General features: G+C 39.6%; 1 protein-coding gene across 8 annotated transcripts in view; it reads left to right on the forward strand.

Moving 5' to 3' along the window:
* Positions 1 to 17,594, forward strand: part of PARP4 (poly(ADP-ribose) polymerase family member 4) — a 126,324-nt gene that overhangs the window by 43,812 nt on the left and 64,918 nt on the right. For all 8 annotated transcript variants that reach the window (XM_070239392.1, XM_070239398.1, XM_070239393.1 and 5 more), the window contains exons 16-20: positions 6,952 to 7,083; positions 8,144 to 8,230; positions 15,502 to 15,666; positions 16,380 to 16,426; positions 16,601 to 16,679. In XM_070239392.1, the coding sequence (XP_070095493.1) occupies positions 6,952 to 7,083; positions 8,144 to 8,230; positions 15,502 to 15,666; positions 16,380 to 16,426; positions 16,601 to 16,679 (510 nt within the window). The remainder of the gene's footprint in view (positions 1 to 6,951; positions 7,084 to 8,143; positions 8,231 to 15,501; positions 15,667 to 16,379; positions 16,427 to 16,600; positions 16,680 to 17,594) is intronic.

Raw genomic sequence — 17,594 nt, forward strand, 5'->3', positions numbered from 1 at the left:
GTGGTGCTGCAAGCAGGGTCCATTCAATCAAATCAGACTGGTCAGACTTAAGTGATATATACAAAGGTTGAGCAACGAGTGAAAAGTTAGGCACCCCATTCCTGCAGTATCCGGTCAGTCCTAGAAATCCCCTCAATTGTTCTTTTGTTAGCGGTTTTATGAAGCTGTCAGTTTCTCCATTAGAGTTCTGTAATAAGTTCATCAGAAATGTGTATTGTGAAGTAAATATCAGAGTCTTTGCCATGAATTTCTCTTAAGATGAAACATATTTGTAAAAGCATATGAGTAAAACAATAGCTATCTATAAATGACAAAAGACTTAACATTATAATGCAATTGAAAAGGAAATTTGGTTATAACATTTTAAGATAATAACTAGAGTTACACCAGGACATATCAGATTTTCAGGAATTTTATATAATTTTTAGGACACTTATATTAATAACATTTATCCACACAATATAACCTAAGAAGGTTTATCATCATTCACTTGAAAATGCTTCCCATGCTATTTAATATACCAAATAAACCTAATTAGTTTAGTATCTCCTCCTTATAGGAAGAGAAAACAAATCCTTTGAGAAGTCCCAGGGTCCTGCTGGAAATTCTCAAAGTTACTTTTAGGTCAAAAGAAAGACTTTATTTAGGATTTGAATTTTGGTGGTTTGTCAAAAATATCAGAAGGTTTTAAAACACTTGGTCACATGGCATCATAGGTCACTGTGAAACAACAGAAGATGTTAAAAGGCAATCATAGAGAGTTAAAAAGTTTTCAAAAACCCTTAGCTCTGTTAACAGAGATACTTCAGCTTTTTGAACATAGGAAATTATTTTGACAAAACATAACATCCTTGCCTTTAGGTAAGCTTACTCAAAGGTGAAGGGAAAACCTTTCATAAGCAGACTAAAAGTCCAGGAAAATTATCCTTTAACAGAGAGAGAACCAAATTCTAATTTTTATACCAGCTTACTTTTGTTATTAAAACTTCTTCACTTAATTAAATTTATTTTAATCTTAGCCAACTTGACCATGCACAAAATTCTTTCCTCAAGCTTCTTTCACAAACCTTCTATAACTTTCTTTTTTTTGTGTTCAGAATTTGTCCCATGTCTCCCCTCCTTCTAGTACTTTAGGACAAATTTACCTTTCTTAACAAAACAAACAAATAAAAACCTCCAAGCATACATCTTATTTTTCTTGTATACAGAGTTGTCTTCCTTATTCTTTTCCATTAGCATCCTGTGTATTGGAAGGCTCACAAATACTGTCTAGAAACATATGCTTCTTAAGAGAAAATTTCTCAGCGTTGCATAAAACGTTTAATACTGAATATTTTCCTAGATCACACGATCCTGAAATTCATTTGCGTTAATTTATTTTTTTTATTTAGAAGTAATTTATGTAAGCACTTACTTTAAGCTAGTTGGATAGAGCTCTCTTATAAACTAGTCTTAATAATACCATCTGGAGGTAGAAAAATGTCACATATTTGTAATGTACATATATAGACACATATAAATGCACAGATAGATGCAAAGATTTTATAACCTCTGTTTTTAAAATTTTCCTTAGATTTTTGGGCAGGGGTGCTTCCATAGCAATTCGCATCTTAAAAAGCTTCTTTTCCCCTTTTTTTCTTCAGTCTTAGGAATCTGGGATGGTCTAGATAATATCTCCGAAGAGGTTACAAGTTTTTGAGATAAACAGGGGAGGTTAGTTACTTAGCAAAGGACTGACATGCACATCCAATTACATTATCCATAATTTGCTTCTTTCTCTCTGGGTACATAGTTTTATCTTAACTTAGGGAAGAAGGCCTAAAAAAAGATTCCTATCAGGCTTTGAATATCAGCTTCCAATTTGGCCAAATTTCTGATCATAAGTTGCTAAATCCTTTCAAATATCTTGTTAGGTTTCAGCTGACACAAATAGTAACTCTTCCTGGCAGCATTAAACAACTCCATTAATTTTTTTTTAAAGATTGGCACCTGAGCTAACATCTGTTGCCAATCTTTTCTTTTTCTTCTGCTTCTCCCCAAAGCCCCCCAGTACATAGTTGTATATTCTAGTTGTAGGTCCTTCTAGCTGTGGCATGTGGGATGCCACCTCAGCGTGGCCTGATGAGTGGTGTCACATCCATGCCCAGGATCCAAACCGGCAAAATCCCGGGCCACCAAAGTAGAGTTCACGAACTCAACCTCTCCTCCACGGGGTGACCCAAACTCCATTAAGTTTTAATTTTAGTTGCCCCGTGACTGTTTAAGGAAATAATGTAGCAATTTCCAAAAAAAATCTCTCAGAGTCTTGTTAACTCTGGGAGGGGCTCCTACTCAACCCTCCTTCAAAGGTAGATTATGGGGGTGTCTGTAAAACTATAACTTAATTTTTTATTAGCTTTTTGCAACAAAACTTTCGATAAGGGGGGCTGGCCCCGTGGCTGAGTGGTTAAGTTCGCGCACTCCGCAGCAGGCGGCCCAGTGTTTCGTTGGTTCGAATCCTGGGCACGGACATGGCACTGCTCATCAGACCACGCTGAGGCAGCGTCCCACATGCCACAACTAGAAGAACCCACAACGAAGAATACACAACTATGAACCGGGGGCTTTGGGGAGAAAAAGGAAAAAATAAAATCTTTAAAAAAAAAAAAAAAAAAACTTTCGATAAGGTTATTTTGGAATTTTGAAGCCTTTGCTTTTAAGTATACTTCTTAAATGATCCTCTCTAATTGGAATGTTCCTTCTAATGGCCAGTGTAACTACCCTGAGGCTGGTGGCAGTTTGATAGGACCCTAGCCACCGATGGAGTTCAACCCGCATTTCTGTCTGACTGTAAATGGGGTGCGGCTGCATTTTTGTCTGACCATATTTTGGGGTCCTGAACCTGACGATTATCAAGCCAAACTCTCAGGACATGAAACAAGCTTAGTGGGATTTTGCTGTTCTTCATAAATATTTACAGCTTCCCGAACCTTTAGTTTTGGAGCAGTTGTGCTGGAAGGTGGCCCACTTGACTCTTTAGAGATTAAAGATTGCATTTAATATGTCTGTTCTGAGGCTCTTAAATCTAGTGAACAAAAAGACAAGTTTTGGAAACTCAAAGGAGCCCCAAAATGGCTATTGTAATTTTAAATTATCCTGGGTTATCTTGATTCAAAGATCCAGCCATTTAGGGTTATCCCCATTTTCTTAGCACTTGCAGGTATCAGCTCCATACATATTGTACCTGAAGCCAGCCAGAGTTCTAGGGGAGGCTGCCCATTCAGGAACTGGTTGGCTTTTACTATAAAGTCTGAACAATTTCTGAGGGCAGTGTAGTGGTCAGAAGTATGCTGCTTGTGAGTGCCACTTCCTGTAAGGCCATGAACACTCTCACGTGTCTCAGTTTCTCCCACCAAAGGTCTAAAACTACCATGGGGACTCGGAGCACTAAATGACCAATCCTCATTTGCTCAGCCCTGGGTATCGTGATGGAATTCCCTGTGAGACCGCTGCACGTCATGAGGCTCAGCCTCAGACACTCTCACTAGGTTCTCAGTTGCCTGAGAACACCTTATGGCTGGAAAGAGCTGTGTCTTTTCTCTTCAGAGCTGAACAAGTTGTCTCTCATTTTGCTATTAAACAGTTTGTTCAGACTTTGTAGACACAATTCTTTCCAATTTAAAGCCAAAGTAAAAAGGTCAGCCTGCACATTCACTCTAAAGTTCCTCCTAAGCTCCCCTGGCCTAGGAATTCCCCCTAGGTTCCTCTTACCTAGGATGTGTACTGGTGCCCTCTTAGGACGCCTAGTCTTAGGACTTCAACAGCTCAAGCGAAGGTCAGGATCTGTGACCCAGGTGCCTGAAGAGTACAGTGAAGTCGGGGGGCCCACTCGGCCCGTGCTGGTCTCAAGTGTCAGTTCAAAGTAGATTCCAGGTGGTCTCAGTAAGTTCCTCTGAAATCCTACTGAGTACACCAAGAAATGTCAGTGCAAATAACCAATAACTGTTCTATAGATAAGAGAGAGAAGGTGAATTTTATTTAAGCCAAGTTGAGGATTATAATAACCTAGGAGAGAAGCCTTAACAAAGGAAGAAAGTACTCCAGAGAAGCATGGTTTTCAGGAAAGTTTTGTACCTTTTTGGAACAAAGAAGATACGTATTCATCCTGAATGTGTATTCAAGATACATATTCATCAAAGTTTCAGAGATGTATAGTCACAGATTAGCAGGTCAACATGACCCTAATGTTGGGGAAAGGAAGCTTATCTTCAGGAGGACTGATACTGGCATTACCCATACTGGGGTTGTAGGAAAGAAAATATGCATTCTTTGACTTTGAGATAATGGTTAATGCATTCTTTGCTTTAATGGTTAAAAGCAGATGTACAGTGTATGTTTGATAGGCCATAAATCAGGTTGCTTTAGTTTAAGCTGAATCAGGTTTAATTCAGAATAGCTACCCCATATACCTCAGTATGTAAAAATTTCTTATCACACTCATGGTATTTATACAAGTTTGGATGTATCTGACCACTACTCCCAGGTCCAATCTGATCCGTACTCACATCCCTGAAGTACCTTAGGGGAACATCACAGACTTTGGGAAGACCCGGATGTTGACGCATGGGAGATGATGTACATATGCTAATCCTTTTGGAGCCATTTAGGAGCTGTGACCACAGTGGTTACCACTTCCTGTGAATCAGGTCCTAGGTTGAGTTTTTCATGTGCTGTATTTAATTCTCCCCAAAATTCTATGAAGTAAGTGCTATGATTATGCCCATTGTTTAGATGAGGAAGCTGATGCTCAGAGACATTAAACAATATGATAAAGCACAAATTTGGGCTCAGATCATTCTTGTTGTAGAGTCCAGGTTCCTAATTAACCACCGTGCTGTAGTGCAATGTGGTATGGACTGTATAAAGCCAAGGATTTGGAGTTTGAAAGGCTTAGCTTTGAATCCTTGCTAATTCCTTTCTAGCTCTGTGAGCTTTGGGGAGTTATTTAGCCTTTTTGTGTCTCAGTTTCCTCATCTGTAAAATAGAAATAATAGCATCTGCCCACAGTGTTCTGACTATTAGGTATATTGAATGTACAGGACCCAGGATATTTTCTCATCCAGTGGATGTGAACAGACGATGGCTGTGTTCAAGGAGAGGCGTGTGTCCTCTGTATGTCACTTTGCATTAGGCCATTTTCACCATTTGATATGTCAAACCTGATGAGGCTTTTTCAGTGGGGAAGTTTATCCACAAACTAAGTCGTGATTTAGCAGTGAATTTTGCACTAATTTGTGATTAGCCCGCTGGCCTGTGGATTGACCTGAGTGTCCAAGTGGAGGCCCCGCAGCAGGGAATTTGTATGTTCTTGGCTCACACGTTTCACACGTTTCACTCTTCTTGGAATGAGTTTAATGGTTTTAGTTTAACAGCTAAACTAAAATAATGGTTTTGTTTGAAGGAGAAAAATTAGGATGTCAAAAATTTGTACAGTGTATTCTCTTCTAAATCCGAGTAAAAGTACTTTTATCATCATCTAAAATTTCTTACTTTCCGAGTGCCCAGTCATACAATGTGGTGTGCAAAGAGAATGAAGCTGACATAGGCCTGACCTCTGGGAACTCATGTGCAAAGACAGACCTGCTAAGTACATGTAGGCAGGACATGGACAGAGTAGGATGAAGACATTAGCCTGAACCAAAATACAATTAAGTGATGATCCTACTCATCAGTTGCAAGTTGAGCCTATGTGCCGTTGAGGGGTTTGGTAAAACTGTGGATATCTAAGAGAGGAAGGGAGGGAGTTCCGTGCACGAGGAAAGTGTGTGACATCTCCCAGCCAGTAATCTACTTGGCTCCAAACCCGCTTCTCCTCTGCCGGATGCTGTCTCCGACCTTCTAGAGTTTCCAGACACCCAGGAAACTCTAGGATTTGAGCCTATGGGATCATCTTGGGCCAGGGCCAGTCCCCTGTTCCAGGGGAACTGCCTGGCGAATGGGTAGCCACCAGTCAGCAAGGCCTTCGTTTACAGAATTACAAGAGATTGGGTCTCCTGGAGGGTAGTGACCAGGTGATTTGGGGACATGCAAATTGTTCAAATAGACAGAGGCCCCTTAAAAATTTTTATCTGGTGCCTCACACACCCTGGGGGCAGCCAGCTTACAGTAAATTCAGTTGTGAGCAGCTTTTTGGAATTTGGTTTGCTTTTTTTAAAATTTTCACTTCAATCTCTTCTCAGAGATTATTGATTACAAATGATTAAATATTTTTGCCTTATTATGGCTATGTAATAATTTTGGTTAAGTAATAATTATGGTAAAATTTTTCTATTTATTACACATCTGTTTGTTTTTTTAAAAAATCTTTCAAGTATTTAAAGACTCCAGCCTTTTTCTGAGCCAGGGAGTGATATGATACACATGGTCCATTTAGAAAAATTAATCTGATAACAATAGAGACAGCAGATAGCCATGGGAAAGATGTGATTCAGGAGTCAGCCAGACAGTAAGAGATGAGGATGATGAGAAAGCTGCCAGAGGGCTGTGTACAAAGAGCTAAATGAGGAAATGCCAAGACCTGAAAGCAGACCAGATAGAAGAACTTTTCTGGAATAGTCTCTGAGCCCACATGCCCATGTGACACCAAGGCCCACACATAAAAGGGGCTGTTTTCTCAACATCTTAATGAAAGCTGATGCTTCTGTTAAGCCAGTATTTGTAATACTTCTACTGACTTTTATTCCAGCCAGGTATGTAGGAACTGTCTAAACATGCATTTTATCCTGTGACGTGGACTCTACATGGCAATGACAGGCTGCTCTAACTCCTGAAGCTAGGGCTGGGAATTTGAGGGACAAGATAAAAATTCAAGGAATTTCAAGAAAATATGCGTAATAGTTATCATTAATAGTTGTTCCTGCAAGTGTTGTCCCGTATGGTTTCATCTGATAAATGGATTTTCTTCTCCTTCAGGTCATTGTTTTCCAGACATACACAAATCAAAATCCTGTGCCCATTGAGGCAAAATACGTTTTTCCTTTGGATGATAAGGCGGCTGTGTGTGGTTTTGAAGCATTCATCAATGGGAAACACATAGTAGGAGAGGTAAGGGGAGAAAATGCATTGTGACTGCTCTTTAGTTTCAAAATCAGTTTGCCAATTACCCAAAGCTTCATTATCTGAGTCTCCAAGCTATAAAGTTGAGTAGCAGCCGTATTATAACAAAAAATATTCTTTTTTATTGTGAAGAAGATTGTCCCTAAGCTAACATCACTTGCCAATCTTCCTCTTTTTGCTTAAGGAAGATTGTTGCTGAGCTAACATCTGTGCCAGTCTTCCTCTGTTTTACGTGGGATGCCGCCAAAGTGTGGCTTGATGAGCGGTCCTAGGTTTGCACCCAGGGTCCCAATCTGCGAACCCTGGGCCACCGAAGCAGACCGCATGAACTTAACCAGTGTGCCACCGGGCTGGCCCCACCTGAAATATTCTTTGAAGAACCAAGCACTTATACAATTAGCCTCCACTCAAACATCCCTCCCTGATTGACTGGTTTCTCTCCCTACCTGTCCAGCTTTCATTGGTCAGTGACTTGCAAATTCTTTGCCTAGGCACTTCAAAACGGAGTGATTTCAGTATCAAAAGTTTAACAGAGGCACACTGGAAAATCAGTGAGGCTCTTACATATTTTTGCAAAATTTGATTGATTCTCTGTACCCTGCTGTAAAAGTCAAACTGAAATGAAGGCTATTCTTGTAACTTTTTAAGAAAAATTGTACCAAAAGGAATAACAGTTGATTCATTCTTTGTTTATTCTAAGGAATTGGCTAACCCACAGTTGCAATAATAATTCACATTTTATTAAATTTGAGATAAACTTAATTTATTATTTTTTTGTTCAACATAAAGTCCCAATCAAACTTTCTTTTCTCTTTTGACTCTGAAATATGTTAGTCCCAACTTAAAGAGAAGTCTCTTTAGTTTGTCTTTTCTGGTTCAGATTCTTATTAGATAAGTACATTTTGATGATCACTTCATATGTTTTCATTCATCTTAGACTCTTAGTTTTCTGTTTTTGCCTAGGTTTTAAGAAACATTGATGGTTTTCCTTATTAAAGTCTGAAATCACTATTCATATTATGACTGGTATAAAAATAATCTTTTCCAGGTTGAGGAGAAGGAAAAAGCCCACCGAGAATACCGAACCGCGATCAGTCAAGGCCACGGCGCTTACTTGATGGATCAGGATGCACCCGTAGGTTTGCTGCTCATCCATTGGTCTGGTGCACTTACTGGAAAGGGAGAAAGAGTTGGAAAATGATGTAAAATATGAAATTCATACCAGAAACTAGGATAATTTATGCTATTTTAGGCCCTAGAGTTTCACTTGCTGTTAGCAAGGGGAAGTCAAGCTGGTCACACACATTTGACTTATCTAAATAAAGAAGGAAATGGCCTCAATATTGCCAAACAAATAAGAAGAGCTATTTCTGTCACTGAGAACTGAGTTTCCCAGAAGTGACAACAAAAGGAAAACATTTGGGATACATAATTTTCATCTTCTGCTCAAGGACTAATGTATTTACATTTTTCCTAGAACTAAGCTTGCCTAACAATTTATCCAATTGTCACCAAATCCTAACCCAGGGAGGTTTTTCTGTAGGGTCCTAAGATAGGTCCAGGTTCTTTCCTTTCTGATTATTTACCTTCGTAGGGATAGAAGGTGGAGAATAAGGAAGAAGGAACAACTATCCTGTCCACTGGATTTCTTTTCTTAAATATAAGATGTTTTAAATGTGCCTCTGGTGCCTTTGGTGTACGCTAGATTCCATTCAGTCACTTTCTAACCAGTATCTCTAGTGTTTTAGTTGTTTTTAAAGACAGGCCACGTGCTTCAGATATCTCTCTGAGGATGACACGTTGACATAGTAGTGTGAAAATTTGATGTTTGGAGGGGGAATTATTAAATACTAACATAGATTTAAGGGATAGATTATTACTTTTGACATCTAAGGTATCCATTTGCAGGATGGGAATAAGCAAGAAAGAGGTCATTGTTAAATAGTTAATAACGCCACCCCCCAGCCAAAGCGCGTGCGTAAAAGCTTGGCGTTCACTTCACAGGCTGCCACTTACCAGGGTGGGGTTATTGTCGTAAATGACTTGGTATGCGCGTTTCCTCCTTGATGCTAACATAGTTCCCTAGAAGCATGGTCCGCAGGAAAACAGACTTCACAAAAGATATTACCTATGGGTAAAGTCTGGTCAGAACCATTGCTAACCAGAGCCTTTGGGTCTCCTAGAATGTATTTTGCCATCCAGTGACTATGCTGTTCTTATACTATGATATTTGATGTTAATAATATAACATATAGTAATCATATAATAATTATTATACAGTAATATGTAAATAATGTTAATATAATATATAAAAATATAGAATTAAATATAGAATAAATACTATAATTGTATGTAATTATTGTATAATAAATATAATAATATATCAGTACTATATGTTATATATGTATTATTGCATGTTTATATATTATGTAAATACATATTATCTGTTAGTCTTCTGATAGTTGGGAACATTATACTTATATATAGCATATACATCATGTGTAATATTATATGTGATAATGTAAAAATAGTAACATATTTTGTGTTATATATATTATATATGTATATAATGTCCCTGACTGTCAGAAGACTAGCCGGTTGGCTTTAGACACCCAGGGCATTGAGTGTTGTGTGGGGATACTTAAGATGACAAACATCATATCAGAAGCGTGGGTAAAGTTGGCAGAAGCTCGTCTCGCAGGAAGACCCGCGCGTGGTGCTCTCCACACTGCTCCCCGTGGCGAGTCCTCTTACTGCTCCTCCACAGTCCTTTTCTTCGCCCCCGTTAGCCTCTCTGTTTCATTCTCAGCAGCAGCTATTTCAATCTTTTATTGTTCTCCTTAAGAAGCAACCTTATCTCTATTTCTGCTACTATCAATAGGTGACCCCTCTTGTTATTTCAAGTAAAAATGATTATAAATCACAAATTCTTTTAGCTTTCCTTCCCTCCAACTCAAAAATGATATCCTCAGTTTCATCTCTCCTTTCCTCCCTGATTATTGCTAATGCTAATCCCTTCTCGTATAACCTTTTCCTAGTGCTTGCTCCATCGATCATTTCCTCTCACTTATATTGCCAATTTCTGCCTCGCTACTTGCATTTTCTTCTTGCCCTATCTGCCCTAAAAAGTAAAGCAGACCTCCCCTTTATCTCTTCTCTCAGCAGACCATTCCTCTCTTTCCCTTCAGCACAAGACTGACTTGTTTTCCTGCTCAGTGTATTGCAGTGACTGCCGTCAGGCCACTGAGCGCTCCCACGGAGGTTCCCTGCAGCTCCCACATGCCGGACAACAGTCGTCCCTAAAGACCCCTTGTAGTGTGACTTTTTGACCACCACTTTCTCTAGTTCAACAACTAAACCAACATTAGTACCTGTGCCGAATGCTAGTGGCTGAAAGCTAACAGATGGGCCCATGTGGAGCTCAGGGTCTCGTGTGGTAAGCAACTCAACAAGTCAGTGTGATGTGTGCTAACACGTGCAGCACGGAGACATGTATTTAATGTGGTAGTGGAACCATGAGGCAGAGGACAGTCAGGGAAGACTTCCCCAGGACAAAGGCCCTCGAGCTCAGTCTTAAATGATAAGTGGGAATTCCCCAGACAAAGTAAGAGGTGAGGACCTTGCAAGCAGAGGGAACATGTCTGCACAGGCTGTAAGAGATCCGAAAGAGCAGAGTTCCTTGGGAAATAGAAGTATTTTGGATTGGCTGGTAAAACTCGCCTTTGAGAAAGAACACTCGGTGGTAATGAGGAGGATGGAGTGGTCTGAGGGACACCTTGGGGCACAGAACACTGTCTTGGGTTGGACAGTTATAACGAGAATACCATAGATGGGGTGACTTTAACAACAATTGATTTCTCACACTTCTGGAGGCTAGGAAGTTCGAACTCATGCTGCCTGCATGGTTGGAGTCCGGTGAAGACCCTCCTCCTGGTTTCCTCATGGGGCAGCAACAGGAAGCTCTAGTCTCTTTCTCTTCTTATGTGGACTCTAACTATATCATTCAGCCTCTACCTTCATGACCTCATCTACACCTAATTACTTCCCAAAGGCCCCACCTCCTAATGCCATCCCATTGGGTGTTAGGGTTTCAACATAGGAGTTTTGGGAGGACACAAACATGCAGTCCATCATAGAGATCAGTTGGTGACTGTTGTGGTAATCTAGACAAGAGGTATAATGAGGGCCTGAACTAAAACAGTGACAGTGGAAATGGAGAGGATACAAAAGATGTGAAAGATGTTAGGGAGGGAACATGCACAGTACTGGTTAAAGATTGGAGGGTGGGAGGGTGTGGCAGAGAGAAGAGTCAAAACTGACACTTGGACAGTTCTGGTGTGGATGTTCATCAAGGTAGGGAGTTGAGAGAAGCAGTTTCTATGTGGGTATGGAGGTCATGAGGGCAGGAGATGACAAGTTCAAGAGACCAAAGGGGACAGGTCCCTGAGGCAGCTGGAAATTTGGTCAGAAGCTCTGGAGAGAGGCCTGCACTGGATGTGGGGCTCTGGGAGTCATCATGGGGGTCCCTGAGATGGCATGGGGACAGACTTGGCATTATGCAGCCCTGGAGCACCTTCCTTTAAGTGTTAAATGGTAAAGGGGGAAGCAGAAAAGGACCTGAGCTGCCAGACCTAGGGAAAGGTCGCTAGCACATTGACTTAAGGAAGCTTCAGTCTAATTTAGTTTAAAATTATATGGGTTTTTTTCTCTGTAAGATTCTTGGGTTAAGGCACAATGAAGAGAGTCTGTATAAATGTCTAGACACAAATTTATATTGGCCCACCTTTGGTATATAAATTAATCTTTCATTTAATACATTTTGAACTCAGGTCAAAAAAAACAGAGTGGAGTGTTCCTTAAAATAAATCAGTAATTAAAAATAAAAATATATTTAAGGGCTGGCCCAGTGGCATAGTGGTTAGGATCGCACACTCCACTTTGGTGGCCCAGGGTTCTGGGGTTCAGATCCCAGGCGTGGAACCACACACTATTCATCAAGCCACACTGTGGTGGTGTCCCATATATAAAATAGAGGACGATGGGCACAGATGTTAGCTCAGTGACAATCTTCCTCAAGCGAAAAGAGTAGGATTGGCAACAGATGTTAGCTCAGGGCCAATCTTCTTCACCAAAAAAAAAAAAAAAATATATATATATATATATATATATGTATGTATTTTAAAAACCACATACTTATTAGATAAGATGTCTAAAGCTGATCTCATTCCCTTCCCCTCCAGACTGCTTCCTCCTTCTCTTTTCCTTGTCTCAACAATGGCGTCACCATTTACCCAGTCAGTCAAGTGGGAGAACTGGGATCATCCTTCATGTCTTCCTTTCCCTCTCCTCCATTACCCATTTCCAATTAATTGTTTGTTGAAGTTTCCTACTAAGTATCTGTGGAATCTGCCCATGTCATCACCTTTCCTATCACCGTTACTTTAATGTAGGGCCCGTAGTTACCCCCTTGGCTCGTTGGTATGGTGTGGAAGACCCTCCAAGGCATGGCCTTGCCACTTCTTCAATCTCATCACACTACTTTCTTCTTCCCACTTCATACCCCGATCAGCCTGAGGTGTTTGTAGTTCCCCAAAACATGATGCCATTGCAGAGGCCCTTGTTCTTCTGGTTGGAATGCTCTAACTCCATTTGTTTGCTTGATTTTTTTAAAAATTATTTTTAAAATCTGAGCTTAAACATCTCTTCAGCTAAGGGACAATTAAAGCTTTCCTTCCGTCCCCCAGGAGAGGTTGGGCGCCATTGCTTTCTGCTCCTGTGGCAGCCAGTCCATATCTGACTCATAAATCTTAATATGCTCTTTACAATGATAGAGGTCTAGCTTGTAATCCCAAATATTTAAGTGAGGAAGTAACAGAAAGGCTTAGGTAAAGAGTAAATGGGAAAATAAAGAGAAAATTTAGTGCCAAAACCAAGGCTGGAGGGAGGCTGCCTTTCCTCCCACTGTAGAAAAAAGCTTCCGAGTGAGTGCAGACTCCCCTATATCAGGAGTGCCCCGTCAGTCTAGACCAGAAACCAGCCCACTCTTAGCCTGTAGGAATTCACACAGGTCCCTTGTCCTGTCCGTCCTCAGAGGGGCTTGTCACTCTTTGGAATTCAGCTTTCTGACAGGTTCAAGACAAGTTAGGATTTTGTAGATAATCTGGCTTATTATAATGGAAATGACCTCTTGCATCTGTCTATATCCTACACAGAAACAGAGCTGCACCCCCACACTATTAAGTAGCAGACTCTCGAATGAACCCCAGCCTTCTGTGCACTTCTTTTAAGGGCGAGCACTATAAACTGTTTTGGTTTTTAAAAAATTTTTAACATATATATTTTTTTACTGCAGTACTGTTGGTTTATAGCATTATATAAATTTCAGGTGTACATCATTATATTTCGATTTCTGTGTAAATTACATCATGCTCACCACCTAAAGACTAATTACAATCCATTACCACACACCTGTGCCTCATCACCCCTTTCACCCATCCCCCCTCCCCTCTTCCCCTCTGGTAACCACCAATCCAATCTCTGTCTCTGTGTGTTTGTTTGTTGTTGTTTTTGTCTACAATTTATGAGTGAGATCATACGGTATTTGACTTTCTCCTTCTGATTTATTTCACTCAGCATAATACCCTCAAGGTCCATCCATGTTGTCACAAATGGCTGGATTTCATCATTTCTTACGGCTGACTAGTATTCCACTGTGTATATATACCACATCTCCTTTATCCATTTGTCCCTTGATGGGCACCTGGGTTGCTTCCAAGTCTTGGCTATTGTGAATAATGCTGCGATGAACATAGGGGTGCATGTATCTTTATGCACTTGTGTTTTCATGCCCTTTGGCTAAATATCCAGCAGTGGAATAGCTAGATCATATGATAGTTCTATTCTTAATTTTTTGAGGAATCTCCAAACTGTTTTCCATAGTGGCGGCACCAGTTTGCACTCCCACCAGCAGTGTTTGAGGGTTCCCTTTTCTCCACATCCTCTCCAACGCTTGTTCTTTCCTGTTTTATTAATTATAGCCATTCTGATGGGAGTGAGGTGATACCTAATTGTAGTTTTGATTTTCATTTCTCTGATAATTAGTGATGCTGAACATCTTTTCATGTGGTTGTTGGCCACATGTATATCTTTTTTGGAGAAATGTTTGTTCAGATCTTTTCCCCATTTTTAAATTGGGTTGTTAGTTTTTTTGTTGTTGAGATGTATGAGCTCTTTATATATTTTGGATATTAACCCCTTATCAGATATATGGTTTGCAAATATCTTTTCCCAGTTGTTAGGGTGTCTTTCCTTTTTGTCGATGGTTTCCTTTGCTGGGAGGAAGCTTTTTAGTTTCATGTAGTCCCATCTGTTTATTTTTCCCATTGTTTCCATTGCCTGGTCAGACCCATGTCAAAGACCATACTGCCTATGTTTTCTTCTAGAAGTTTCATGGTTTCAGGTCTTACATTCATTTTGAGTTAATTTTTGTGTATGGTGTAAGATAATGGTCCACTTTCATTCTTTTGCATGTGGCTGTCCAGTTTTCCCAACACCATTTATTGAAGAGACTCTCCTTTCTCCATTGTGTGTTCTCTGCTCCCTTGTTAAAAATTAGCTGTCCATAGATGTGTGGTTTATAAACCATTTAATAAGATTCCCTCATTGTTTATTTCCATCCTGCAAATGGATATTTTTTATGTCAAAAGTAATAATTTATCCCTTAAATCTGTATTAATCATTAATATTATACACTCCTAATCTAAACATACCTAATCTTCATGGCAGCACAGTCCAAGTAGAATGGAGGATGTGGCTGGGGTATTAAAAGGTTCTCTGTGTAGGTATCAAAAGAATACATCTAGCGTCTGTTTTTTCTGCCCTGACTAGTCATGAGGTTGTCTCCTCTCCTTATGCAACAATTATCAATATCCCATTAAAAGAAAATGAAGTACTTTTCTAAAAAATAAAATGATGAATTTACTATAAGGTAAAGAATTAAGTGAGGGCCAAGCTTAGGGAAAACTGCTTGAGCTGTACAGCTGCTGGTGGTGCTGGGCGCTGTGGAGTCAGAGAGGCCACCGGTCCTTCAAGAAGGGGCTCCGTGGAGACTGTGCAGCAGAGCTCTGCACGCAGGGCCTCTGGGGCAGAGAGGCCGCGGGGTGCCGCTCCCCAGTCAGGGCAGGGTCCTGCTATGCCCCCTCTGGATGTCACACTGTCCTCCCACTGAGAACGGCTCCAGGATTCTCCTTTAGCACTACCAATGCTTGTCTTGTACACTCTATTCCTGTTTTCTGAGGAGAAAGCTGTCAGACTGTAATTCAAGTGGTTTATGAAATAGAAAGGATCAACTAGCATAGAATGGATATGCTTTTGAGGTGCAGGCTAAGTAATATGTTTCTATTTCAGGACGTTTTTACTGTAAGTGTTGGCAACTTACCCCCTAAGGCTAAGATCCTTATCAAAATTACCTACATCACGGAACTCAGCATCCAAGGCACCACCGCAGTCTTCTTCATGCCTGCCACCGTAGCTCCCTGGCGACAGGACAAAGCTTTGAATGAAAACATTCAGGTATGCATGCTCAAGATAAGAGTTAAAGAAGCTTTTTGTATGTGTGGTTTATGCATAGGGAAGAAAAAATATCTGAAATAATCTAATCTTTTTGGCATAGACTCAATTTTACTGACATTTTAGCATTTAGGCATATGTAATGCTTGTAAAATGAAAATAAAGACATAGATATGCTAAATGGGCATAATATTTTTATTCTGTTCAGTCACTTAAAAAATTTTTGTGTCCGTGCTCCATGTTCATCATGAAGACTTTAGTTAGGGATAAAGAATGCACATAAGCTAAAGAGGAAAATGTAATCCATTCTTCACTCTATTGCCACAGATAGTAGCCCAGAGCTGCTGGTTAACACTGTGGTATGTGTCCTTCCAGACTTCCTAGTTTGTATGTATTCATATAAATTGTGTGTATTTTTGTGTGTGTGTATATATATAGACAGGTATAAATGTCTATGTGTGTACCCACACACACACCCCTAGACATGTGTATAGTTGAAAATCTCTGTCAAAATGGTCATAAATTATCCCTGATATCAGCTGCATTTTAGAAGTTACTATCATTCCGTGAGCAAATGCTCTCTCTCTCTACTCCAAGGTGCCACCAGCTGTCTTGTTGCTGCTGTAGGTTGGGCCTTGGTGAAATTACATTCAGCTTAGTCTCATTGTGAAACTTAGTAGATACTCAGTTATACATGTTTCTTTTTCTTGTAACAGGATACAGTAGAGAAGATTTGTATAAAGGAAATAGGAGCACAGCAAAGGTTAGTACCTCAGACATAAAACCTGTCAATATTCCGTGGATGTTAGTTTTATGGTTTAAATTTTCGTTAAAAATTATATGAAACAAGTACTCAATTATATGAAACAACTTACTATTGTAGTCGTTTTGTGTTTAAGATGTTAGACTAACACAACTTTCTCTTCATTTTTGGTAGTTTCTCTTTGAGTATGTCTATTGAGATGCCGTACGTGATTGAATTCATTTCCAGTGATACACATGAACTGAGACAAAAGGTTGGTAAATCTTTACTTTATTTCTTAAGAGCTCTTATTTTCACATTAATTTTATTTTATCAAAGCAATACATGCACATGGTTTAAAAAGTTAAGTAATGCTAACAACAGCTTCTCACAGGAAGCAGCAGTGTGTCTCCACTCTGCCTCTCCCCCGAACCAGCATCGAGAGACAGGGAACCACTTTATTGATTTATTTTTTTGTTCATAGAAGCTTTGCTCATAATAGCTCCAAATTGGAACTAGGAGAATGGACACATGACTCGTGATATAGCCATTCAATGGACCAGTTTTATTACCAGCAAGAAAAACAAACTACTGATCCACAGCACTATGGATAAATCTCAAAATCATGCTGAGCAAAAAAGTTAGGCATAATACAAACTGTATGATCACATTCACGTGACATTTCAGAAAGGGCAAAACTAGAGTGACAGAAAGATTAGTGGTTGCCCCAAAACGTTCTGTTTCTTGATTGTGCTGGTGGTTTCACAAGTGTGGACAGCCATCAAAACTTATCAAATTGTTCACTTTGCATAGACTCAGCTTATTTTACATAAATTTTACTCCAGTAAAGTTAATAAAAAGTTGTAGTAGCTGAAGCCAGCAAGGGTGCATTGAACTTGGAACTCTCAATATTCCTAGAGAACAAAAATCATTATATCCTCTCTGAAAAGTAAATGAATGATTTTCCTGCTTCTGTGAATCTGCCTTATGAAAGAGAAGTAAAAAATACAAAAATAAAAGCCTTATGCACAAAGATGTTTCCTATTTTATTAAATGAAAGAAAATAATATAATAACAAAAAATCATAATAATAAGGAAGGAGAAAAAAGAAAATAATATTCTGCAATTATTGACATTGACTCTAGGTAAATTATGCTATATGTCCTAAACCAAATCTTGGACAATCTTT

The sequence above is a fragment of the Equus caballus genome, chromosome 17 (assembly GCF_041296265.1).
Source record: "Equus caballus isolate H_3958 breed thoroughbred chromosome 17, TB-T2T, whole genome shotgun sequence".
Lineage (NCBI taxonomy): Eukaryota > Metazoa > Chordata > Mammalia > Perissodactyla > Equidae > Equus > Equus caballus.